This window comes from Hipposideros armiger, unplaced genomic scaffold, assembly GCF_001890085.2.
Source record: "Hipposideros armiger isolate ML-2016 unplaced genomic scaffold, ASM189008v1 scaffold_42, whole genome shotgun sequence".
Taxonomy (NCBI): Eukaryota; Metazoa; Chordata; class Mammalia; order Chiroptera; family Hipposideridae; genus Hipposideros; species Hipposideros armiger.
In genome coordinates this window covers 4,686,604-4,713,251 of record NW_017731392.1, presented here as the reverse complement: position 1 = coordinate 4,713,251, position 26,648 = coordinate 4,686,604, and the positions used below count along the sequence as shown (strand labels likewise).

The 26,648-nt window shown below is 47.5% G+C and overlaps 1 protein-coding gene across 1 annotated transcript in view; it reads left to right on the top strand.

The window, feature by feature from the left end:
- The window catches only part of TLL2 (tolloid like 2), a 124,345-nt gene that overhangs the window by 79,904 nt on the left and 17,793 nt on the right, over nt 1-26,648 (top strand). Inside the window, exons 8-13 of the mRNA XM_019639007.1 lie at nt 6,269-6,393; nt 8,766-8,881; nt 14,117-14,219; nt 21,034-21,150; nt 22,282-22,427; nt 22,925-23,120. Coding sequence (XP_019494552.1) covers nt 6,269-6,393; nt 8,766-8,881; nt 14,117-14,219; nt 21,034-21,150; nt 22,282-22,427; nt 22,925-23,120 — 803 coding nt within the window. The remainder of the gene's footprint in view (nt 1-6,268; nt 6,394-8,765; nt 8,882-14,116; nt 14,220-21,033; nt 21,151-22,281; nt 22,428-22,924; nt 23,121-26,648) is intronic.

Sequence of the window (26,648 nt, the reverse complement as noted above, 5' to 3'; positions counted from 1 at the left end):
CAATTAGACTGAAGAACAAAAGGATAGCAACTTGTCTGTTCCCCTTCCCCGATTCCCCAACGCTGTTCCCCTCCCCCAATTCCCCAATAAAATCTTTAAAAATAAATATATTTTAAATACTGCCCCTGCTTCTAGACCATACGAGTGTTTTTCAATATTGAAGTTTTCCTCTGCTAGTCCCAGTTTTGTAGATATGTCCAGCCTTGAGTTAAAGGAGTCACCATGCAAATATTTTTTCTCTTGGTATTTTTTTCTCAGTCTCCTCTTAAAGCCAGCTTATTTGCTATTTATTTATTTGATCAATCATTAAAAAAAGATTTGAGGTGATTCCCAATATTTACACAAGACAAAAAGAAAACAAATGGTGAGGAAATTTGAGCATGGGGGAGGGAAAAATAAGGGTAGGTAACTAGGTTGAAGTTTGAAATCAATTTAGTATTCAGAATATATGCCATAAAGTCTTGTACACTTGTGGGGATTAGCAACAAATCCTGCCCTGTGCTTCCTAGCAGTCACAGCAAAGAGGGAAACAATCCATTTCATGAGTTTCCGTGTCCATAATAGATAATCATTTGTTGAGGAGACACAAATGGGAGTGAAAGGGAAACTATTTACCCAGGGCTCCTCGGCTGCTGAAAGCATCCTGTTGATGAGGCCATAGAACCATGGGAGAGATCCTGTAAACCTTAGCGTCCCAAGTTTTTAGGGGGCACTGTTCCTGTGACCACACAGCTCATTTAGTTATGATCTCCAGCTTACACCCAGGCAGGAGCTCTCCAGAGCCCTAATGGGCGGAGTTTGGACTAAATCAGCATCTTTGAACAACTGGCGTAGGAGTAAGCTACCATGTTCTTTTTACTCTTCTCAGAGCTCTTTATAAGAAGATACAGCAGGCAACATTGTACAATGAAGAGACCTCTAAACTGAGAGTATGTCAAGTTGGTTCAAGTGAGAAGCTTGTACCTTGAGTCTTGCTTCCCATACTGTCATGACTCTGTGTTGCTCTATAATTTATCTATTATGATTATAAACTTATTAATATTTATCTGTTGCATTCCCCTTTCCCTCACTAGACTGAGCTCTTTGAGGACAGAGACTATCTCATTCTCTTCTAGCCCCAGAACCCAACACAGTACTTGCCACAGAATAGGTGTTCAATAAATATTTGTTAAATGAATAAATTGATGAATAAGTCAAAGGAGGCAGAGAAATCTGCAATGCTGGAGACTAAGTGAGGGAAGAAATTTCCATTATCCTCACTGCACTTCTTACCACATACTCACAAATATGGTGGCCATGTCATTAAGGAGAAATTCATAAGTATTTACTATGTAGTGAATTTTGGATAAATTACTACTCATAGGTTACAGGAACTGCACTGCCTTCTCGTGTCTGCTATGTACCAGTTACTGTGCAAAGCACTGAAGCCAGAGGCCAAGGCAGGAAGAATGCAGACAGACTATCTCCTGGAACCGGCATATCTTTTTTGTCTTTTGTAAAAATAACACAAGAAAAACTCTTTTTTTTTCCTGTGATCTCTAGCTCATAAGGCCAGCCCTTTTGCCCTTCAGGAGATAACCATCATTAACCCTGTTGTCAATGTAAAGCATTTAATCAGCTTAGACCAGTGGAAGCCCATGGATCAAACCCATGAAATAATAGTCCCTCCTCAACAGAACCAAGAACCCCTCAGAGGGAGATTGGCCAGGAGGCAGCACAGGTGTGACGGGCAGCTAGGTAAGAGCAGGACAGCTTCCCTGGAGGCACTGGAGGGAGGAAGACGTTCCCTTTTGCTACCATGATATTATCTATTACTGCATAACAACCTACCCCCACACTTAGCGGCTTACACCAACCACTTATCTTTAATGATACTTGGCTCATTCTGGCTGGTTCTTCTCTGATCTTGCCTGGGATCACACCCTCAGCAATCGTCATTTGACAGCATGATGAGCTCAGGAGTGCAATTTGGCCAATACCAGGACTGGCCATGGTGCTACCTGCCCACTGGGGCCCCTTGGTTCTCCTCTGCGTGGCCTGTCACCCTCTAGTCGGCTAGACGGGGCTTTTCATCACATGGGAACTCAGAGTTCTTAAACGACAAGCTGGGAGGCTGCAGGATTTTTAAGAGCCAGGCTCTAGAACTTGCTTACGTCACGTTCTGTTGGCAAGAAGAAGTCACAAGGCCAGTCCAGATTCCTCTTAATGGGTAGTGGCAACTTCATGTTAAAGGAATGTGGATATTGGGGGGCACAATTCCTTATTTAAACAATCTACCACAACTATCTTCTCACCTCTGCCCCAGGGTTCAGAATGGTCCCGGCAAATCTATTTTGTAGCAAGTAGATATCTGCACTGTCCTTTCTCGATTTTCTGCATGGAGTTTCAGGAAACTACTTTATTCGGCAGGACAATTATCAATGATGTCCTTACTGCAGGGCTTTCCTGGCCTACTTTTTGCCCAAATTTTCCCACTCCCTAACTCCATGTCATTACTTTGGGTCACATGTCCCCTGGAGCTAGCCTGCACATTGTCTTTGTTCCTGTAAAAGAACAAACACACAAACAAAGTGGCCCGTAGAACATTTACTCATCTCAGGACAAATGCCGTTCTTACTGATGGGAAACTCAGTCTTCATGTGTCTTTATGACTGAGCTGCCTCCTTGCAACTTTATTCCCTCCAGTTGATTGCAGCTCCTCCCCTCTCCCCTTGGTGGGATCCGGGCTGTGGGAAGTGGTATCTTTGGAGGTTTTGCTGGGCAAGGGTCCAGGAGATGAGGAGACAGTTAGTTCTCTGGTACAGGGGCGTCTTTGTTTGGAGAACTCAAGAGTTGACAGTTTTATTCCCTGAGGCATCTGCCAAACCCTTTCTTCGTTTAGCAGAATGTCAATGCTAGAGTTGTCCTACATAAAAGGGGGGACATTAGTACAGTGGTTTACACAGGGGATGCCTCTTGTAGTAAACATCTTCCAGAACCCATCGCCTTGCTGGCGGCTTCGGATATGCCGGCCTGGGGTCGGGGGAGGAATCCCAGTCCCAAACAGCTGTCTGAGTGTGAGCCCATGTTGTTCCTGCCGTTTTGAAGTCGCCAGTGTTCTTAGCTGTATCCTTTATAATATACATTAAGGCCTGCTGTCTCTTGGGTGTGGGAAACACTGGCTGGAAGGAGGAAGACGCCTGGGTTCCCGGGCTGGTTCTCCATTACTAGCTGTGTCCTCTGGGTAAGTCACTTAAGCTCTGTAGGTTTGCTTTACTCACCTGTAGCAAGGAACCCTACCAATAATGGCACTGCTTCCTATAAAAAAATAAGATGGTGCATGTCAAATGTCCAGCCAGGGTCTGTCACACCGGAAGGTCCTGTGAACACTCAGTGAGTGTGAGAACACATTCTCCATACAGCAGGCCACTGGCCAAGTCACCTGCATGATGTGGCCCGTGGCAGGGTCAGTTAGTCTGGGTTGCTAAGAGATTGTGGTGAGCCTTGCATTTTGTGCAGCAAAAGTTCTTTCTTCAGGGGGGATCAAGAAAATAATTACAAATGAACGTATTTTATGTTAGGGCAGAAGTACCCATTTTTTGGTTAGTAGGTGACTGAATTTTATAAAATTGTATGTAGAGTTGTCACTTGTGATTTAAAACTTGGTGAGTTCAATGAAGGACACCAAGGATTCCACTGAAGTTTCTCTAGAGGACTCTGGACCCAGAGATGAGGCAGTGGGAATGAGAGACCAGGCCAGGTGGTCAAATGTTGGGGGCAGGAGTGTTGAAAAGGATATCAGCAAATGATCTAGGCTCCTGTGTGCTAACATTGGAAAGAAAGTGAGCTTGAAGTCTGATTTAGAAAAAATGTATATATAAAAGTAAAAAGGAAGAAATAGAGACAATATATAATTTCCAAGGTAGTGCAGAATTTAGGGAAAAGGAAATGTTTGAAAGAGAGAAAGAAAGGAAAGGAGAGTGCAGCTAACAACTAGGTAACGACAATTTTCACATCTCCTTCTGGGTGTAAATAACTAGTTTGCAGAATCTTTTGAAGACAGCATCCTGTCTTGGTTGCGTAATTTAGTTCAAGAAGTATTTCTGGAGGCCGTCAAGAAGTATTTCTGGAGGCCGTCAACGCTGCAGTCCCTGCTGACTTAGAGATGAAGGAGCCAGTCTCTCTGCTGGAGGAACTTATTGTTTAGCAGAGAAGTCAATTATCGTCATCTCAATAAAGACAATACAGTATAAGAAGAAGAGATTAGATGAATAAGGCCCAGAAAAAGGAATGATGAACTCAAGATGGGAGGGAAAGAAAGGGCTCGAAAGACTTAAGAAGGAAAGCCACCTGATGGGGTTTTGGAGGATGAACAGGAATTTGCTAGTGGACAAGCAGATGGGGACAGCATGTGCAAGGACATGTTTGGGGCTGGTAGGAGTCAGTGTTCCTTACGATAATGAGTGAGGTGGAAGTGTCAGGAGATGTGGCTGGAGAGGAAAGCAGAAGCCAGTGAGCCAGGGGCCTGGAGATGCAGGTGATGATGGAAGTCGGGGAGGGCTTCTAAGCAGAGAGGGCGCACGCCTGGACTCGCATTTCAGGATGATCGTGTTGCAGCCGTGTGAGGGACAGAGCAGAAATGGCCGAGTCTAGAGGGAGGGACGCCAGTTAGGAAGCCACTGGGAAGAGTGCAGGAAGGGGATGCCAATTGCCTTAGCTGAGGCAGTGGCCTGGAACAAGGAGGAGGGCATGGGTTTAAGACAACCTGGTCCCTGGTTTTGAACAAGAGAGTGTAAGGGAGAGGATGGAGACAAGGTTTACGGAAGGAACAGGAGAATGGAATACATTCGGTTTTGAATGTGTTGGACATAAAAGGCCTATAGGACAGCCCAGTGGAAGGGTCAGCAGGCATCTGGCTTAGCAGATGGTTCTGGGGCTGGAATCCGAGAATTAGCTGTGAGCCTACAGGTGGTAGTTAAAGCCCAGAGGATCAGGTGGAGCAGGAGAGAGGAGCGAAGAGAGAGAGCGAGAAAGCAGGAACTAGAGGACTAGCACTCATGGGGGAAGCAGAGGAGGAGCCTAACTTCGTGCTCAGAGAGACCAGTGCCCTGGGAACCAGGGAGAAGAGAGTCCCAGCGGGGAGAGGGCTGCAGAGGTGTCAGTGCTGGAGAGAGGGCGGGTGAGGATTGACAAGTGTCCATCCAATTTGTCAGTTGGTCAGTGACTGGTGACTATTGCTGGTATGGTCAGATCGCAGTTGGATTAAGGTGAGTAGCCAGACAGAGAATGGAGATAATTCTTACCAGAAACTTGGTAACTTGGTTAGGAAAGGAAGGAAAGGAACAGGGTGGTAACTGGAGAAGGAGCCGGTTCAAGGGAAGACCCTCCCCTCAGGAGAGTTCCAAAGTCAGGGGTCTGGAAGCAGAGTGGAAGGGCTCAGGCAGGGGGTAAACCATACCCACAACACGGAGGTGCGAATAGGGCCAGCACTCAGCCGGGAATCCTGGTGTCTACTTGTCTGTGTTGGTCATTTTAGATTTCATTAACATGGGAATAGAATAAGACGTTAGAGTTAGAAGGAGCTGCCACAACCATCTAGGCCAATCTCTTGTTGTTCAGAGACATAAACTGGGGCTCAGAGAGGGGAAGAGACGTGTCTGAGTCCATCCAAGTGGTAGAGCCAGGCCTTACATAGAAATCTCTAGGCCAGGGCTCTCCACTACCCCTGGTTCTCCGCATTCATCTCATTTTCCATCTGATTATCCCTCTTGCCAGCGAGGCCCCCCCAAATCCAATCCCCATTATTCACCAACTCATCAACCAGCATTTCCTGACCAGCCCCTAAGAGTCCCATACTATACCAGTTCCCAAGCTTTCTCTCTGGAGCCTCTCCAAGACTTATCCATGTTCAGTACTGCCCACCGCACAACTCCAGGGGGCACCACCCACACCATAGTTTCTCTAAATGCTGCTCCCTGCAGTTGCACAGGTGGCGGCCCTGGGGCCTGGACCCGTCAGGGGCTTCGTGGAACTAGTCAATAAACATCAGTAAGGAAGCCGTAGGCTACTGGGCTAGGCATATTTTTAAACTTGGCAGAGTCACTTTCCCATTGGAAAGTGAGCAGGCAGCTGATGAAATAGAAATCTCCAAATGCCAGCACGAGAGCGGGCCTGGGGGTAGGAATGTTGATGGGGTTATGGGCAAGGAAATGAAGACTGTAAATCCTCGCGCGGACAGCCTGACAGCCTTGCCTTTTCTCCTTTCTCCCTCTCTCTTTTCTCCCTCTAGAGGCGTTTTCTTAGACACCATCCTTCCCCGTCGAGACGACAATGGCGTCCGGCCAACCATTGGCCAGCGTGTGCGGCTCAGTCAGGGAGACATAGCTCAAGCCAGGAAGTTGTACAAATGCCCAGGTAACTGTGAGCCCTGGGGAGTCCCAGGGTCCCCATGGCACCCATGGAGCACAGGACTCAGCTGCCCTTTGTAAACATTCCCCTTGGCTGGGAAGACAACTTGGGGGACCTGGAGAGACTACTCCCTGGCCACTGTGATTTCTGACGTGCTGCTATTAGGAGGTGTTAGACAGTATGGAAAGCCCAAATCGTGAAGTGATTGCTGGTAGTGAAGTGAATAATAGGTCTTGGACCCACAGCTTGATTTGTGGGGGAAGCTGCAGAATTCTCTGCAAAGCCCTGACATGCAGAAGAGGAAGAAGGCAGAGTAGCACAACAGCGAACAGGGGTCTAATGCAACGTGCACCCCAGAACGCTAACAGCACCTCTCCCTTCTATGAGAGGAAGGGAATTGTTTTGGCAAAATAAGAACTAAGCGTTTTGCAAGAAGACAAAGAATGAAGGAGAAGGCTTTTGGAAGGGTGGGCATCCGCTTTCCAAACACTGGAAGGTAGAGGGAGTCTCAGAGATGTAAATGAAGTCATGTCTAGAGTCTTGGGGCTCTCCTAGCCATCCAAGGGGCTGGTCAGTGGCCACCAGTCCGCCACTGAAGTCTGGACAGTACACTGGTGTCTGCACAGATAGCCATCTCTCTGCCAGTTCAGAAGCCTGCTTCCCTTCAATTAGCCCGCTTTGCCTTCTGTCTCCTTTGCTTCAGCATCATCACACCCCCTGCTGCCCTGGGGCTGAGCTCATATTGACCCCTTTAAGCTGTTGAACTTTAATGCAAAGCATTGGTCGCAGCTGCCAAGTTTTTACCACTGATGGGACAGAATGCATTTCAGTGGTTTGAGGAGAAAGAAGGAAATTTCATTACCAACAAGTTCAGTAACCTTTTCCAAACCCCCAGACCAGCCACACAGTTTGATCATGGGACTTCATATTTGAAATAAGGGCCATCTTAGAAAATGTGGGCTATCACGTTGCCCTTCTGAGCCACATCGCAGGGCCAGCAAAGAGCCACATGAGGCTTGCTCCATCATGAAACTCTAGGAAATACGTTCATCCAGCTATTAGTCATCTGGGAGCATGTTAGGGCTGCAGTACAGGACACACATATCATATCACCCTGATGAATTGAAAAAGAAACCTTATAGCATTCCCTGGGAAATGCCATAGTATTTATTTAGTTATAATGTATATGCCTCTGACTCCCCCAAAGGATTCGAGGCAGCTGGTAAATACCAGGGAGCCATACAGTAACGTATCTGTTCCTGCAGAATGTTGATGATTCTTCTGAAATAATTTCCATGGAACCCTCGGGGGTGTTCACTGCCGGGCATAATTCTCATGATGCCTGGCAGTTGTTCGGTAACATGATCTCGAAGCCCCGATATCCAGGATTTCCTGAGGCCGATGATGGGCCACTCTCCAGCTATCCCTTCCTGCAGCTCAATGCAGTTTCAAGTAGCAACGGAAAGTGAGGGTAGCTGCCGTGCAGAGTTTGAATTGCACTTAGGAAAATGTGCATAAGGATGCTTCTTTCCCACACTTTGGGGGTGGCCCCCTCAGAGGGGACCCCCAGCAACCCAGTGTCTTTGTCTTTGGGGTCCGAGTCCCTGGGAGTCAGGGGAATATGAAACCTGTGACTTCCAAGCATACTCATGCAGGTACTTTTTATTTTTCCTGAGGACAAATTAGGGAACTATTTTTCACATGCATAAGGATTAGGTTCTAGACTCATGACCTCGCTACCCTCAAATATTCAAGGGCAAAATAGCCTCTGGTGGAGTATTCCAGCTTCTCATGCCTCTGGTCGTTTTTCTGTGTTTTCTTAACTATTTGGTAATTCATTCAGGGGTGGTAGCAGAAAAAGAAGAGGCATGATTCAAATTAACCGCTGAAATGAATTTCAAAATGTTTTCTTTTTGCTTCACCTACTTGCACTTGCATATTCTCTCAGCGGCAGTCCTTAGAAGGCTGCTGTGTGTGGAGCACTTACTGACCCCCGTGCCAAGACCGAGCTGATCCATTTCATTAATGCAGATGAGTTCATTAACTTTCTGGGCTGGTCGCACCCATTTTACAGATAAGAAAACTAAGGCCACCACCACACAGCCAGCTGAAGAGCTGAGATTCAAACCCAGCTCTGGGCCATACTCAATCCTGCGAGCCTCAGAAGGACCCTCGGGGTGTACCCTTTTGGTGCCCAGACCCTATTTTCACTATTATCAGACAGGAAAGTGTCCGTCTGCCTGGTGCACTTCCACCAGTGTGTTCTGAGGCCTTTGACTGGCAAAAGGGTGTATTTACTCAACGGCCCTGTGCAGGGAGCTCTTAGGTGGGGAGTGTGTGTGGGTCCCCAAATCACAGTTGTCATTTTGCTTGTGCAGCGTGTGGGGAGACCCTGCAGGACACAACGGGAAACTTTTCTGCACCTGGTTTTCCAAATGGCTACGCTTCTTATTCCCACTGCATCTGGAGGATATCAGTCACTCCAGGAGAAAAGGTAGGTGTGTAACCCCTGCAGGAAATGACATAGCATTCTTCGAGTTGGGTCATGTGTGAGGAGTTATTATTATTAATAGTAGTAATAACAGCTGTTATGTTATGGGCACCCACTGTGTGCCAGACACTGTGCCAGCTTGCTTCATGGTATTTATTGCTGGACTTTTCAGTCTCCCTCGTAAATGAAGGCCTAAGTACTAAATGTCCACATGAGTCATACATCAAGCTCACAGTTTGTGAAACAAAGTAGCCTCTATCCGTCTACCTTGATGAACACGCCATCAGAATGCCCTGGAAGGTGAGGATCCAATTTAGGATTTCTTGACACCTCAGAGTGCTGCTCTGGCAGGCAGCAATATGGGGAGAGCTAGCCACCAACCCACTGCTGGCCCCTCCTTCTCTTCCCAGCCCCAGTTCCATCTCAGGAGCACCCATGGCGACACCCCAGTTCACACTCCTGAGCACCCTCCACTCCTACCTTGCAAACAGCTGACCCTTGGCTGTCCTGCCCGTGGAAGTGGCCTGCCCAGGTGTGCTGTCTACCCTCGGGAGGCTGGATCCAAGGCAGAAGTCCTTGCAAGGCCTGGAAGTGGGCTCGGGGCTATTTGGACAGGAAATTCCAAGGTCCGGGGCTCCTGGAGTGAGGTTCTAGGGGTGGGTAAGCTCTGGATAGACGTGTTTCTTTGGCCCTAAAGATTCTGTGACCCTCTGAAGCTCAGCCCAGGACAGGGGCCTCTTTTGCCCTGGTCCCAGGGTGGTGTGTTCTCAATCCTACTGCAAAGTGCATCTCCTTGCAGTCATTGTATGGACAACGAATCTGAGGCTCAGACGTTTTATCAATTGCCCAAATTCGCAGTAAGATATAGAACTGAGAACTGGGGCTTCTGCAGTTCAAAGGTTGTGTTTTCTTCACTACACCTCTCTACAACTCCAGGTGTTCTTCAAGTTGTCTCAAAATAGATGCAGCTACCTTTGAGATGCTCACTCTGTCCCTTGGGTCTAGCTCCCTGCTGTCATGTCTTTCATAGCTTGTCTCACAATATCATGACTGCTGGTTTGTTTGGCTGACCCCTTCTAGACCCTAAACTTATTGAGGACAGAGATTATTCACCCCCAGGTCCCCAGCACCCAGCAGAGCCCGTGGCACAGAGTCACACAGTATTTGTTGAATAGACATGTAGACAGATAAGTGGCCAACTGAAAACCTGCAGCTGGTGGTTTGGTGGAGGGTGTTGGAGTTTTTAGGTGCCTATAGCCAACTTATAGGTATTCCTAATTCATAATATTGAAAAAAATATTTATTTAAATGTCAAGATAAACATAGTGTGTTAACTGGAGAGATGGAGAGATATCATGGCTAGGAACCATTGGGAGCATTTTCTATGGGCTGGGTACTATTCTTAGCATATTATGTAGATTCTCTCATTTAATCCTCACAACTTCATGTGATAGGTGCTATTACCACACTCAAGTTGCAGGTAAGGAAATGGACTTGACCAAGGTCACTCAGTTTGTTGCAGAGTTGGGATTTGAACCCAGGCGATTTGACTATGAAAGCCTGGATGCTTAACCATCATCCTATATAATCCACAAAGGGGACAGGCTAACAGATATTTGAACATACATTACACACACACACACACACACACACACACACACACACAACACCCATATGCACATACCCTTCCTTTGCCTCTAAGCATTTATGACAGTGTGGTTGTCATCCTGAGCCCGAGAGACTCCAGACCTATCTCCCTTGGGTGGGTGTGCCATCCCTGTGCCTGCAGGAGGCGTCAGGGGGAGGGAGGCAGGAAGGAGGAGGAATGAGAGGAAGGGGTCTGGAAATCCTAAAATTGTTGAATTGCCTTGTGTGGCAGAGGTTCTGTGATATGTTTGAACTGCTTAAGATTCACCCAGCCTTAATTATTATTGCTGACTAGGGCAAGGAGAATACATATTGAAATTCCTGCACCGATTATTTCGATTTTTGCTTCACCCAGCCTTCCCCAGAGCTGCTCGTAATTAGCAAACTTGATTGATTTGCATATCACCTCCTGTTCATCACCTCTTCCCCTATGGTCTTTATGGCGCACTAACATACTTACAATAATTAGCCTAAATAATTATCCCATTCATTCAGATCATGAATGTGTTACCAAGGAAGTTGTAATAACATTTCCTTTCTGAAATTTTAAAGCTTTATATTGCAACCAGCTAGCAAGCATTTTTGAACCAGTCCACCTGAATGCGAGCACTGAGGGGGTTACAAAGGGAGTTGAAGGTATAATTTCTGTCTTTAAGAGATTTAGAAGTTAGTTAGGGTCCCTTCTCATCTCTGGGGAGTCTGATTTAGTTGAAGGAGAGGCATTTGCTGGACACCACCATGTTTTTAAGCTTCCAAGGTGATTCTAATGTGCAAGTAATATTGAGAACCATTGGTCTAGTTTGAAAGAAGAGCGACATATCTCACACACACACACACACACACACTACAACACAGGAGGTGAGCTGGCTTGTTATTTTCTGGGACTGACTGTTCATTCTTAGGAGATTGCAGAGCTTTGTGGAACAAGGGTACCACTTGTCCTGAGACCTGAACATTGGGTGGGATTGTCCCAAGGGAAGAGGTGGCCACTCTCAATACCAAGCAAGACGGGCAGCCTATGAAGAACACTAAGTGTGTCCGGTTTGTTGTGCGCTAAGCGTACACTCAGTGTAGCTTGATTTTTATAAATCGCCATTTCTTGAGCAGCTGTTATATGCCAGGCATAGCACTATACGCTCTCTATACAGTTTCTTGTCCAGTCCCCTCAACAACCCAGTCGTGTGTGTGTGTTGTTTTATAGATGAGGAAACTAAAGGTCCAAGAGGACACATATTTCCCCAAGATGCCAGCACTAGTAAGTGGTGGAGCTGAGAAGAAATCCAAACCTGCCTGACTATAGAAACACCTGCTCTGGAATCACTATAAGAAACAGAGGGGAGAGGTCCAAAGAGGGAAAGATCATGCCCATCTGGGCAATCAGAGAAGGACTCGGGGAGGAGGGAGAGGCTCCTGGAGCTGACCCTGGGGAGGGTTCCATTTACATGGATATATTAAGGCACACTGGGAAGGAGGCCAACTGTTAGGATGGGTGCTGGGGGCTCTGGAAGGCACGCAGAGAGTTTCATTTAGGAATGGGGCAAAGGGAGACACTAAAATTTTCTGAGCACAGTGAGATATAAGCAAATGTGAGATATAAGTGCAACATTGCTCTAGAAGTCCTAGTGTGCCGAGTGGATGGGGGCGCAGTAAGGAGGAGTTTGGGAATCCTCTCAGCAGGAGCAACGCAGCAAAGGCTGCTGGAGGGGCAGTGAGACTGGCCCGGAGCAGGGGACTCAGACCTCTTACAGGAAAAGAGTCTGTCAGCATTGGGGTAAACAATAGGGGCAACGTAGAGATAATACCAAGGTGTTGCACCTGAGTGATTAGGGCGATGGTGTCACCTAAGGACAGGGAAGCTGGAAGGGAAGTGCTTTGTTTTAAGGTGTCCTCACAGCTCAAGGAAAGTGGAGAGGACAGAAGCCAGCAGAGAAGAGAGACAGTGGAGAGAGGACAGGCCAGTGTGATGAAAACCAGAGAGGAGAGGTTCAGAGCAGAGGGGACGTGGAGCATAAGGATGAATAAATCAGTCTCTGATTTGGCCAAGAGGGCACTGGGACCTTTGACCTGCAGCCTTCCAGCCCAAGGGTTTACTTGGAGAGGGACCTGGGGCTGTCTGAATACAAAAGAAGGGGGAAAATGAAGATGCTAGAGAGAGTTGAACTGACTGAGAGCAAGGTTCCCACATGCACACACACACAGTGGGATAAGAAACAGGGTCAGGTGCAGGGGCTAGGCCAGGACTGCCTTCAGTGGGACCCTGCAGAGCAAGAAGACCTGAAAAATTATGAAGCAGGGACATGCTGAGCACCAGCAGAGAACCATCTTGAGAGCTGGGGCAAGACAAGCCACTGCTGCTGAGTGCAGGAGAAGGCCTGGGCACCGTGCATGGTGGGGCCAAACGGGGGTGAAGGGAGAAGGGTGGTCTGTCTGGGCCGTCTGCCAGGGGAGCCTCGAGAGGGAAGAGTTGCGATGGGGACCAGGGCCAGGTAATGGGCACAACGTGCTGACTCTGCAGGGCTCCTTAGCCCCCTCCACTCTGTGTGGACAGGGGCATCCATGGGATGGCCTCAGGATGTCCAGAAGAACTGAAACCTTCCCTCCCAGTCCGTCTGAACCCCCATTCCCCAGCCTTTGCTCCTTCTCTTCCCCCCTCTGCCTCCCCATCACTTAGTGACCAAGGCTGGGCATACAGTACAGTTCCCCAAACACATCCTAGCCTTTGCTGCTGTCAGTCCCTCTCACCAGAATGCTTTCGTATCCTACTTCTCTACCCACTGGACCCCTGTTCCCCTTAGGTTAAATACCACCTCCTTTGAGAAGCCTCCAATGTCACCGGGCAGAATTCAGTTCTCTGTCCTTGGGGCTCCTGAATACCCTTTCTGTCCATTCTTTTCTTTTCAGCATTTATTCCACAGTGTTCTAATTGTCTTGACACATCTGCCCTTCCCTCTTTCTCTGAGATCCTTAAAGACAAGAGTCCTGTCTTTCTGATCTTTCTGTCTCGATTGGCCAACACAGACTAGCACACAGTAGGTGTTCAACACACAATGGTGGATGAATGAGTGAATGAATGAATGAACGAACGAACTAACTAACTGTAGGAAGGCTATTAGACACACCATGCCTCAAAAGAATGAGGTCATGGCCGAGGGGACATTGATCATGGAGGTGCTCAGATGCACTCAGGCTAACCCCAGGCCCTTTAGAATGATTGATGATGTTATAAGATCTTTGCGTATCTCTGAACTTCACTGACCCCTTACCTCCTTCCAAATCCCCAGGCTCAACGCATCCTGGCCTGTCTTTAATGCATCTTGCTTTCTGTAAACCACCTAGTGACTTCAAAAGCTCAAGTTATTCCCCAGGCAGAACCAAAGGACCCATCTCCTCTGTTTACTCCCCATCCTGCTTAAGGTTTATTATTTAATGTCATGAGGTTTCCTGTGAGTGTGTTTGTGAGAGGACACTCCTACTGTGGTCTGAGAGCTCTGTATGCTAACGGGTAACGTGAGAACACCGGTATGCAAGATGTATCTTTCAAAACTCCTCAGGCTTTGTTGCCGAAACTCACTTTATGGTAACTCTTTACAGATCGTTTTAAACTTCACATCCATGGATTTGTTTAAAAGCCGCCTGTGCTGGTACGACTACGTGGAGGTCCGGGATGGCTATTGGAGAAAAGCCCCCCTGTTGGGTGAGTTGCCTTAAAAAAGCCTTGAGAGAGGGGTGATCAGCCTCTCTGCTATGCTGTTAATGTTTGGAAGGGTCCACCCAGACGGCAGGCACAGGAAGCTCTCAAGGGTCTTTGTCATTGTAAAACTCTGAACACTCCATTTGGCCACACATGTTAAAAGCTTTTAAAACTGTGAATACCCTTTGACCCAGCAATTCCACTTCTTGGAATTTATCCTAGAGAACTAATTAAGGAAGTGTGCAAAGCTCTAGCTACAGGGATGTTCACTGAAGCAGGAAAAATTGAAAACAATTTAAATGTTTGACAGTAGGGGTTAGCTGAATAAATTATGATACATTTCTTCAATGGACAGCAATCCATCCGTTAAAAATAAAGTTGGAGGTGACTATTTATTGGTACAGAAAGGTATTCATTGTACATTGTTACACGAAAATGGGGTGACAAAATAGCATATGCAGTAGGATTCCATTTTAACAAAAATACACTTACGGTTATTAGACAGGCACTGCAAACTCAGATGCCTTCAGAAGTAAGGTGTAAATGAATAAGATAGGCTTGGTATGATAAAACAAGGAATAATGGGGAGTGTGGCCAAAATAGCTCAAAACTAAATTACTTAAATCATTGTGTGGGCTGAATTCAACTGGAAAAAATGATTTTGTGATCTCCAACATTAATATCGAGTAGAATTATAACTGTAAATGAATTATACACAGTGGCTATTGCAGGATGATGGAGTATTTTAAAAAATGTATTCTGTTGTTGTTCCTGGTTTAGCTATATTTTCTAGTTTTTCTATAGTGAGCGTGTATTCTGGGAGGTGAACAGTATATGGCCTCATACACAAAAACGCAATGTGGACCTTTGAGTGAGAGTCAGTGGGCAGATGGCATAAAGAGAAAGGTCAGTTCACTCAGGATTGGTCACCAGAAGAGAGCTCTCTAATGGGTGACCAGGAAAGATTAATGTTGTATAGAGAGGACCAATGGCTTCGGTGTCGGGGGACATGAGGACTTCTTTGGCCCAGGAATGGTAACCTTGGTGGAGACAGAGAGAGAGAAGCAGATTTACAATGAGCCAGATTGAAGGGTCATGAGTAAGAGTGGGCTGTCCTCATGTTTAGAGTGGTCTGTAGGGTGGCCTTCCAGTCTGTAAGTCTAAGCTCTCAGTGAGAACTTGGACCTCGGCATATGTTCACATGGTCAGAAAAGCCACCTTGTTATGTTTCGAATGACTGCCCTGAGAGTGAGCTGCTCTTGGGACAGCTGACTAAAGATGGAAGCAGGAAAGAAAGGAGAGAGAGCTAAGCTGGGGAGTTGCACGGCCAGGCCGAGTCCGACTTCATATCAGATTCTGCGGTAAGTCAGAAGAGACTGGGTCAGAGGCTCTAGCTGGACCCAAGGGGACCTGGCAGATATTAGGCTTCTGTATGGACAAGGGGTCTCAGCCAGGTCACTTACCATCAGCTCCCTCTGTCCAAAGGGCCGTGAGTGTAAAGTCCTAGAGTTACAAATAGGTAGGAATTTGTGTCCATGGATGTTCTAGAAAGGGGCCAAGGCAGACTCTGAGTGGGGATACCAGGGAACCACCATAAGGAGGAATCAGATGGATAGTGGTCCAAAGTAGCAAGCCAAGAAAGTGATCCCTGGGCAGAGCACCCACAGGAGTGTGTGTACTGCAGGTCAAATAGGTTACGCCAGCCGATGGCAGGGCGGAGGCTGTCTGCCCTGGCTGTCTGCTTCCTGTCTATTGTGAGCAGACATGGTGTATGCTAGCAGTCAGAAGGAGGCATGGCTTTATAGGTAACACTGACTGGATGTGGCAAAAAGACAGAGGGCTGCATTCCTGCTGGCAGAGGTTCCCAAACCTGGCATCAGCTGGGAGATTCCTATGAGTACAGATCCCTGGGAGACTACCGAATCGAAATCCCTACAAGCTAGGTCAGGGAATGAGCCTGCTTACCTATAAAGACATGTGCACGTGAACTTGTCTAGTGCCAAGTACACAGAAAGGGGACTGCAAGGGGCTTCATTCAACCGTGGAAGGTGGTTACCTCTGAGGAAACCGCAGAGGCAATGGGCAGCTTAATGGTTCGCTCTGTGCGTATTTCTGGATTTTTTCGAATCTTTTACAAGAATGCATTCAGGTATTATTTTATAATTAAAATAATATAAAAGGAGTTGTGTGGGAGGAGTTTCATCAGAATATGGAATCTCAGAACCCGCAGCCTGGCAGGGACCTTCACGAGAAACCCATGTTCCCCCAGTGTAGACCAACTTGCTAAGGCCACACCGCCTGCTAGTGGCCGAGATGAGACCAGAACTTCGATATCCTGGTGATGGGGAGAGGCGACTGCCGAATCCGAGAAGGGTTTTCCCCTAGGATTGCGAGATAAGATACATGATTCATTGTTTATCTGAAATTCAAATTTAACTGGGTTTCCTGTATTTTTGTTTGCTGAATCTAGCAACCCTATACTCCCCCAGGAACGTGATAGACTTAAAGGGCTCAGGAGGAGGAAGCTCTGTTACTGCTGACGCTCCCCAGAGAGGGCTGAGGCACACTCCTGAGCATGGGCATGGGCAGAGGGATTTCCAGTCGCTCCCTTTTCTTGAAACAAGAATTTTCTCTCTGCAGATGCTAGTATCTCTGGCTGCGCTTTCATGGATTAGATGGGGCTTTTGCCATTCATTGTTGTCAGTGATGGTTTGTTTTGTTTGGGTGTTTCGTGGTTTTTTTTTTTCTTTTTTGCCTTATACTTTACACACTTTTGCAGTGTGTGTGTGTGTGTGTGTGTGTGTGTGCCTCAGCCAAGGCATGGCCGAGTGCCTGCAACCATCCTCCATTCGCAGGAATTCTCCTTGCCAACTATTTGGCCCGCTCTGATGTTTCCAAATGCAGTTGTTAGTGAACTTTTGTGTTGGGAACAAGTGCATTGTGTGGGCCTAGCTGGTCCCTGGGAGGGGTCAGTGCCATGAAATCTGCCGGGAGGAGGCAGGTCAATGCCCCTTTGGCAGGAGGGAGAGAGGATTAGGGCGGATTGTGAAAGTATGCATCTTGCTCTGAAAAACTGTGCATTGCATATTTTCCCAGGGCAGTGTGTGAAAATCCAGGCATAATGGGCGCATAACTTTTTATGAATGAACTCTTTATGACTCCCCATGGAGCCCACTTGTCGTGCCCTCATCTGCATTTCCTCTTCTTGATATCCTTATTAAACTCCTCCTCCAAAGCCAGGAACCAGTTTCCAATTTAGGAATTTGACACCTTTTCTCTAGTCCAATTTCTCTCCAGCCGGCTGGTCTCCTTGGAAGGAGGCTGTTTGGGACCCGGGTTTTCACATAGCGATTAAAAGAGAAATGTAAGTAGATTGAGAACATTTCACGGCTGGTTAAAGATATCAAATTAGTTTTTCAGTTGCAGGGGTCACTTATCAGATTGCACCTAATGGGGGTGAGGGGTTGTGGGGTGGGGGGCAGGAAAGTGGCTGCCTAGAGAACCCATCCAGTATCCTGAACTACTGTCCTGTTAATTGGATTCCCCTCCCTCATTTCTGCTGGAGGAATGACTCTAACAATGCACTTTTGTATGCAGAACTGTCCTTGAGTATTTTCTGCCACCACAATGCACACAAAAGCCCTTTCTCCCCCTTTCCCTGAAATGGGGAGGGAAGTTCGAAAAGGCCAGCCTGGCCAATCAATGTCGTGTGGCCCCTCCACTGGGGCTCCTTGGGCAGGGGCAGCCTCCCAAATGAGCAGAAATGGTAGCAGGTGTCAAACAGCGTAGCTGGCATTGCTGTAGACGTTCATTATAGTTGAGGCTTTGATCTCCATGCCTATGTGTCTGCTTCCAAGCTGGGAAATGGGAATGATATTCACGTTCTCCAAGAGTAGATTTGATGTCTGTTGTTCCCAGAATGTACAGTGTTCAGAATTGCACCTTAAATGGAGAAGTCCCTTTTGATGGCGGTGGTGGTTATGTCACGTGATGATGATGGTGAGATTGATGATAAAGGTCAGATCTCAGTCTGCCAAGGTTCAAATCCTGCTTCTACTTACCACTTGGAGTGTAACTCAACTCAAACTTTCCAAGCTTCATTTTTCTTCTAAGTAAGATTCATGATAGCACCTAATTCATGGGGGTATGCGGATGCAATTAGATAATCCATGTAAAGGGCTTGGGACAGCGTCTGGTATAAACAGGGTCAATTAAAAAAAGGAGTTTTTATTAGTACCATTACAGTGAAGAGGAAAATATTGAGACATCAGTCAAGGGACAATGGAGAGTGTTCCAGCTAAGAATTACAAGGTGATTTGGGGAAAGACATTCCTTAGAAATAATTTTTAATTTATTCTACCAAGTCTAGCTCTGCCAAGGCGATAAAATATACCTAGTCTGTCTGTCACTCCTACCTCCTCTGGAGTACCAAGCAGCAATGGGTTGTCCTGTGGCCTTCGGGCGGGTGGCTTATCACGTCCGGTTGGGCTCTTAGGCAGCGAGACAGTGGCAGTTCCTCTCTCTTTTGGAAACAATCCCCAGTGGCTGTGACAGCTGGGGTTTTAAAAGGAGAATTTGGACGTGACACTTGGGCTAGGCTAAGAAGGAATTCCTTGCGAACTGGGGTTGTCTAACTGTGGTTCAGCAGCTCCGTCTGCTCCCTGGTAAGCAATACTTCCCCATGCCTGTGGGTTGTTTTCCAAGAACTAATCAGCCATGCCAGAGGAACCATTACCGAAAATTTATAGGCTTCTGATGGATTTTTCCTTGCCGAATTCTTGGCAGCAGTTTCATCAGCTCATCTCACTTAACATTAAGCTTACCAAATCCAATAGGCTGCAGGTGGCCAGATCGGAAGGAAGCAAAGGGAGGTTATCCGTCTGTACCCCCCGCCCCATGTCTCCCCAAATGTATGCCGCAGTTGGCCGTGAGGAAATTATTTCTCCCCCAGTCTTGCTCCCCCATTTCTCAGAAAGGTAAAGCAGAGTTACAGCTTTAAGGGGTTGTCCAGTCCTTAACACGGTGCTGACCATAAGAGAGTGCCCTCTAAATATCTGTTACAGTGACTTAAAAAATATATTGAGATATTAATATACTTCACATGCCATCTAACTCACCATTAGTGTTCGAGTCAGTGGCTTTAGTCAGTGGTTTTCAGCATGCTCACAGAGTTGTATGGCCATCAGTCACCACAGGCAATTTTAGGACAACCTTCGTCACCACCAAAAGAAACCCCACACCCATTAAAAGTCACTCCCCATGTCCCCCCAGTGTTACATGGATTTTCTAAGTTACTCACACTGTCGGTACTTGTCAGAACCGTGACTTCTAGTCCAGGTAGGCCTTGACTGGTCTGTGTTGAGAACCGGTCGGTCGAACACAGCCCGTCTCCCACCTGTCCCATCCCTGTCCTTGCCCCTGATGCCGTTCTTGCATGCCATTAGGAATCATATGGCCAAGGATAACCACACACTGGGAAGACAGGTCCTCCCCCCTTTTCCTCTGGGGAGGGTCCAAATTTCAGAACTATACCCAAGTGTGAAAGAAACACGCATTATGTGTCTTTTTAAATAACAAAAGCTCAATAACAATGATGAGCCCCTTTCCATCAGGGGGAACTTCATTTCAGTCAATGTGTGTTTTCTTTCTTCCCCCAGGGTGGGGGTGCTGGCGGGGGGCAGACCTTGTGCCAGGGCGTGGCAGCAGAGGAGGCCTCCATATTACCATCAGGCTGGCATTGCTGGGATGACTTCATCCTTGTCTGGTCTACAGTCCTCTCTCTACCTAAGTGGCTGCTGGGCCTCCTCCTTGTCTCAACCCTTGGCCAGTTCAGATTGGTACCAAGTCCATGTCTCCCTAGAAGACATCCTATGGCTCCCGGATTCCTCTGGGCAACAGGAAAGTCATTTCCATACCTCTCCCAGGAGTCTGGAACCATGTTGCTGCCATCACGCCATGCTTTGCCTGAAGAGCCCTGCATGCCTGTCACTGGCTTCATGTCTTAACAAAGCATGTGGACACTTCTGTTCTGACCTAGCAGGGAGATGGGAATCAAGAGTCTTGTTGTCGCTCCAGGCTCTGCCCAGAGACTGGGCACAGTTATCTGCTTCTCCCAGATCCTTAAAACTACTGACTGTCTCTATCATCCTTTCCACCCACCGTCTCGGCTCAGGGTGGGACAGGGCACTGGGTCCTGTTAGTGGCTCCATGTTCTCCAATCCTCTCTCCCTCAATTCCCCTCACTCTTCCATCCTAGGACTCTTTCTAAGATTAAAAGGATAGGAGGATGTGCTCTTATTCATTGTATATTCTTCTAAATTTTTGGCGTTGTGACTAGGCTTGTGACATTCAAAAGCCAAGGAGATCTGATCTCTTCATCATGTGATCTCTGGCATGCCTTCTCTGAGGCAAGAAAGGCACAATGTCTTCCCAAAGGATTATGTATGTAGCAGGGTATGTATGTAGCAGGGAGGGTATGTATGTAACAGGGAACACTGGAGTGGGGGCGGGGACAAAGTTAATCACCCTCTCAGTCCATTATCCCACCACACCTCCAGCACTTCAACAGACCCATTTGGCAGGAGAGAGGGGTGCCTGGGTTATACTCCGGGTACAAGCCATCCTGAAGAAGGCACACAGATTACATGACCGTTTTCATTCCATCTTCTAATCCTGTACGTACTACAGGATGAGCTGCCACAGTGGGGGTTATTGCTCACCTTGAACCACTTTTGAAGAAACACCACTTTCTCGCTGCCTGCAGTGAGCCCCGTCCTGCTGTCTGCCAGCAGCCTGACCATTCCTTTCCACTTCCCAGGTAGGTTTTGTGGCGACAAAGCCCCAGAGCCCCTCGTCTCCACAGACAGCCGGCTCTGGGTGGAGTTCCGGAGCAGCAGCAACATCCTGGGCAAGGGTTTCTTCGCCGTGTATGAAGGTTCGTTCGTGATGGAAGAAGCCACCTGGTAGCTCCTGATACGCCTCTGTCCTTCACATGCAGCCCGCTGTCCCCTCCCACCCGGGCAAGTGTGGCAGCTGCCAGAGCCGTGAGGGTGGGGGCAACCACCGAAGGGGCTAGACTGAGGCATTCATTGTCCTTTTCCTCTATATCCTGGAAATGGGGGGGGGGGCGCAGCTGTGCTCACACAGGACAGACGTCATCTACCAGTCACCACCCTGCTGAACCCTCATTCCAGTCCAGTGAGGAGTGGTACAAGGGCATATAGGACCCTGTGGAAATGAAAGCAGCCCCTGAATAGCTGTGTGAGCCTGAGCAAAGAATCTAACCTCTCGAAGGCTCTGTTGGTTTCATTTGAGAAGAGAGGACTTTGGGCATTGTCAGGGAGTTTCACAGATACATCAGCTACGTTTCTTGGAAGGGCCTCTGCCGTCATCATGGTGGTTGAGGTGAGAAAACCAGCAGGTCTGGGCTCTAGGCAGCTGCCATCAGGGCAGTTCTGCTTCTGTTCGTTCCACAGATTAGGTTTCTCTGGCTAGCTACCTCTGTGCACTGCCTCCCCCCTCCCCCCTCCCCCGAAACCACTACATAGTTACTAAGACCCCTTTTGGCCTTAAATTGTGATTTTGGAGAGGCCAAAGTTTTATTTTTTAGAAAAGAAATAACATACATACATACATGTGCACATGTGCACACTCACATGTCCCTCTGTACCGGCGGTCCCTACCTTCCACATTAGCATCACCTGGGGAACTCTGAAACATCACTGCTGCTCTGAGTGCCCCCAGACCCACTTCATTCAGAACTTGTGGGGATGTGGCCCCATCTTCCATGGCTTGAAAAATCTCCCAGGTGATTTTGATGCACAGCAAAGGTAGAGAAACACTGCAGCTCTCCATGGTTATTTTCTGTATATGAAAAAAAAAATCAAAGGTACAAACAAATGAAATGCTACCTCTCTGGAGGTGCAGTCTTGGTTGGATGGAAATGAAAATGTTGGCAAGTGGAGTCACCTAGTGGTGATACGTGGCCAACTTCCATCGTAAGATCCGACCTGGGACCCCCTTCCTTTCTCTTTCTAAAGCTGGTTCTCTGGTTTTCTTTCTAAAGCCACGTGTGGGGGAGACATTAACAAAGATGCAGGCCAGATTCAGTCTCCCAACTACCCGGATGACTACAGACCTTCCAAAGAATGTGTCTGGAGGATTACGGTTTCGGAGGGGTTTCATGTGGGGCTTACCTTCCAAGCTTTTGAGGTAAGTACTGCTCAGATGGTCTTTCCAAGGATGAAGCAAATGCCAACTTTTGCTAGACACTCTCTGGTCTATAAAGATGGGTTTCTATTTTTTTTTTTTTTGGTGGAAACAGGACCCTAAGAAAACATTTCAAGCCCATGGTACGTTATACCTGGACATCTAGTATCAAAACCTTGGCAGGCATTGAAATTTCATCTGCCTCCTTTCTGAAGGCTGCTAGAGAGGGTGGGAGAATAATCAAAGTGAAAGTCTAGGATGGGATCCCGGGAAGTTTGGTAGAATTCTTGTTCCCGTTTATCATCTCTTAGTCTCTTCACAGCTCGATTCATCCGTGACTTCCATAAGTAGGAGGTGTCTTGGAGAAGCCTGGGACACGCTTGAGTCCTTTGGCCTCTTAGTTAGACTTTTCAGAGTGATGTTGAGTTTCCCTTCTTAAATCAGAAACCTTAAGGCCAACCCATCGGTCGTTTCCATGTTGCCTCTGTTTCTCCATTTAGATCGAAAGGCATGACAGCTGTGCATATGACTACCTGGAAGTCCGCGATGGCCCCACGGAAGACAGCACCTTGATTGGCCACTTTTGTGGCTACGAGAAGCCAGAGGATGTGAAATCGAGCTCTAACCGAATGTGGATGAAGTTTGTGTCCGATGGCTCTATCAATAAAGCGGGCTTTGCAGCCAATTTTTTCAAGGGTATGAATTAGCAGTTGTTTCCATTTTTAGCCACAGGAAGAGGTATTGTTCCCCTGGCGTAAGAATCACAAAACCCATACGAATCTCAGCTCCAAACAAAGGCTCTCTGCAGGGAGGAGGCAGCAACCCATTTAGGGCTGTGCTGGGGCCCCCAACAGAGTTCACCACTGACTTAGAAACAGGCTCAGCCTTGGCTTCCATGTGGCAGAAAGTTCTGCTGCTGTACTTGGAAATTAGCTTGAATACGTTTACAAGGTTAACTTACTGAACCTTAGTGAAACTGAGCATTGATAACAATAAAAATTTGTGTAGTCACTAGCACTAATTGAGCACCTACGGTGTGACAGGAACTGTGCAAGGTACTTGGTTTACATGATGTAATTTAATTTCCAAACTATCTCTTTGAGTTGGGTTTGGCTCACGTTTGATTAGTGTTGAGAAGGGCTGCTCGGGGTCACTCTGATAGTTAAGTGGCAGATCAAAGATCCAGACACAGTGAGTGTGACTCCTAAGCTCAAACTCTTTGTAAGACATTACGTTGCATTACCAGACATGCACCAGAGAGGCAGCCCAGGTCTTCAGCTCCTGAAGCATCAGGCCCCAGCTTACAAGAGGGCAGGGATAGGGAGGAGAGGGAGGGGGAGGTGCTCAGGGGAACAAACCTCCCTGTTGCCTTAGGGACCAACTACTCTGCAGGGTCTTGATGAAACCAGACCCAGAAAGTTAAGGGAAGACCAGCCTTCCTGGCCCTAGCACAGCAGGCTTCCCAGGATTCCTCTCAACGGGTAGATCTTCTCAGAGCCCTGGGGGAGCCCCTCAGGCAACACCCTGTAAGGGAATATTGGGTATTCCCTGATACATGGTGATTGGGCACCAGTAGCACACTGGCAGCCGCTGAATGGAGATATCCAATCTGTACCTGAGGCCCTTTGATTAGTAGCACCGCGCATGCCCAGGAGAAGGCTGCTTTCCCTTCCTTCTCTCCCTTCCCAGGACCTCCTGGTTGTGCCAACCCAGAAATCCCGACCCCTTCCTTACTCCCAGTCTCCCCACCTGTCCCCTCTGAGCCCCTTCTCCCAGGTTCTGCATAAGTGGGTAGGTGTCAGAAGAACCCACTTCAAGCCACGTGACCCTGAGCAGGCAGCCATTCATTACTGAAGCCTCAGTTTTGCTCTCTGTAAAACGGAGGGAAAAAAATCTACCCCTTTTACCTAACCAGTTTTGACACCCCAATGACAATGGCTGTGGAGACACTTCATAAGCTGAAAAGTGCCACACAAGCATGTGGGATTATTCTTTTTTTCTATCTTGAGGCATCTGGGGAGAGCAGAACTTGAGCAGAAACAAGAATTATAATGCTCTGAATAACTGGAGACAAAACTTAATTCATTCCCGAGCAAAAAAACCAGGCCATAGAAGATGTATTTCCAATGTGGGTCTGCTGGTGGCTGTAGTGAGAAGAAGGACATGACAGTCTTAACTGAGATGCCTGGAGATTCACAGCGCCTGTCCCACCCTGGCCCAGACTGCATGTGGCTTAACAGCAGCAACACTGGCCGGGTGGCCTTGAGCCAGTAACACAGCCTCTCTGAGCCCCAATCCCTCCACTTGTAGAAACAGCGGCTACCAGGTTATTGCAGAGTTGTTGTCAGGAGAAAATGAAATAGCGTAAGCAAATACACATGGTATAATGTTTAGTCCCATTAATTGTCTTTGCTTAGGAAGGCGTCTTTAAGACGGTTCTTTTTCTCTCTGGAAAAAAATGACGTGACCATTTCTGTTTGCTGTTGCCAGGTATTAGTTTCCTGTTGCTGCTGTAACAGATTACTGCAGACTTGGTGGCTTAAATCAACACACATGTATTACCTTATGGTTCCGGAGATCAGAGTTTCTTGCCTTTTCCAGCTTCTGGAGGAGGCCCCTGTATTCCTTGGCTCACAGTGCCCTTCCATCTTCAAGCCCGCGATGGCCACTGCAGTCTTTCCCAGGCTGCATCACAGACCTGTGCTTTCACTGTCACATCTCTTTGTCTGACCCTAACTCTCCTCCTCCCTCTTTCAGTTACAAGGACCCATGTAGTTACATTGGACCCATCCACATAATCCAGGCTAATCTCCCACTTCAAGGTCTTTAATCACATCTGCAAAGTCCTTTTGCATGTAAGGTAACAGATTCACAGGTTTCAGGGACTAAATCATGGACAGCTTTGGGAAGCCTCGTTTGGTTTGCCACGTGTCACAAAGGATCATGAGGTTTTATTCTAATTCTGTTATTCTAATTCCCCGGTCCTTCTCCTCCCCTGACTTCCATTCCCAGGTCTGTAAATTAGGGATTGGGACGTCTTTCCAGTGAGGCGACTGGTAACAAATTGGCACACCTCATTCCTGGTTCTGCTGATAATTAGCGATGCACATATTTGAGAGGACCGGCAAAAGCTGGGGATTAGAGCTGCCAGATTTAGAAAACACAAAAATAGGATGCCCAGTTAAATTTGAATTTTAGAGGAAGAATGTCCCACATATTACATCCTGTGCTAAGACGGGATGGCTGTTCATCTTAAATTCAAATTTAACTGAGCCTCCTGCATTTTGTGTGGAAAGGAGTGTTTCTCTCTATGGTGCGGAACTGGCTTGTAAGGGACTGAGGTGAGAGCCTTGCCTGCTGTAAGTGAGCTCCATTTGCTGGTTAGACGAGCCTATCTTCTCCCTCCTCCCCATTTAATATTCATTCAGCAGTCATCAAACAAGGTGCTAGGGACTGTGGACAAAAAAGGAAAACACAGTCGTTCTCAAGAACCTGAGGTGGTGAAAGAAACCCGCAAACAAACGGGCAATGGCATAGACCTGGGAGGAAGCCAGGAGACCCCATCAGGCTCAGCCTGGGAGTGGGGTCAGGTTACCCAGCCTGCTGTTTCAAGGGCATTTCAATGTGCAAGCATCTTTTTAGACGCCCATGAAGGTGCTAGTTGAGGCCCATCTATACTAACTAAGCTCAGGGGCCCAGCCTGACATCTTCTCTATGTCACGGAGGATGACCTTGACCCTGAACCTTAAAAGAGGACCCAGGACTGGTGGGAACCTCATTGGCACCTATGAAAGGGCAAAGAAAAGACATCTCTTGCGTGTGCTAGAAACTACATCATTATCTCACCTTATCTTCAGAACAACCCCTTGGTAGGCATTATCATCACCGCCATTTTCACATTGTGGACACTGGAGTTCTAAGGCGGCCGAGCTAGAACTAGACCCTGATCTGCAGCATTCCACAGAGCACTGTCTTTCCATGCCAGAGACCGAAAAGCCACAGGCAAGTAAAGTGAAGGACTTTGAATCTTTCCTTCGTGTTTGTGATTTGATTCTGACACTTGGTCACCTTTCTGCCTTCTTGATACCGTGGGAATATAAGGAAAAGGGCCCTGGATTTAACATCTGAAGTTTGGGTTCTAGCCCTGCCCTCATTTCTTACGAGCTGTTCACTCTCAGACGCCAGTTCTCTTTTCTGAGACTGAATCATACCTGCTTTGTTCTC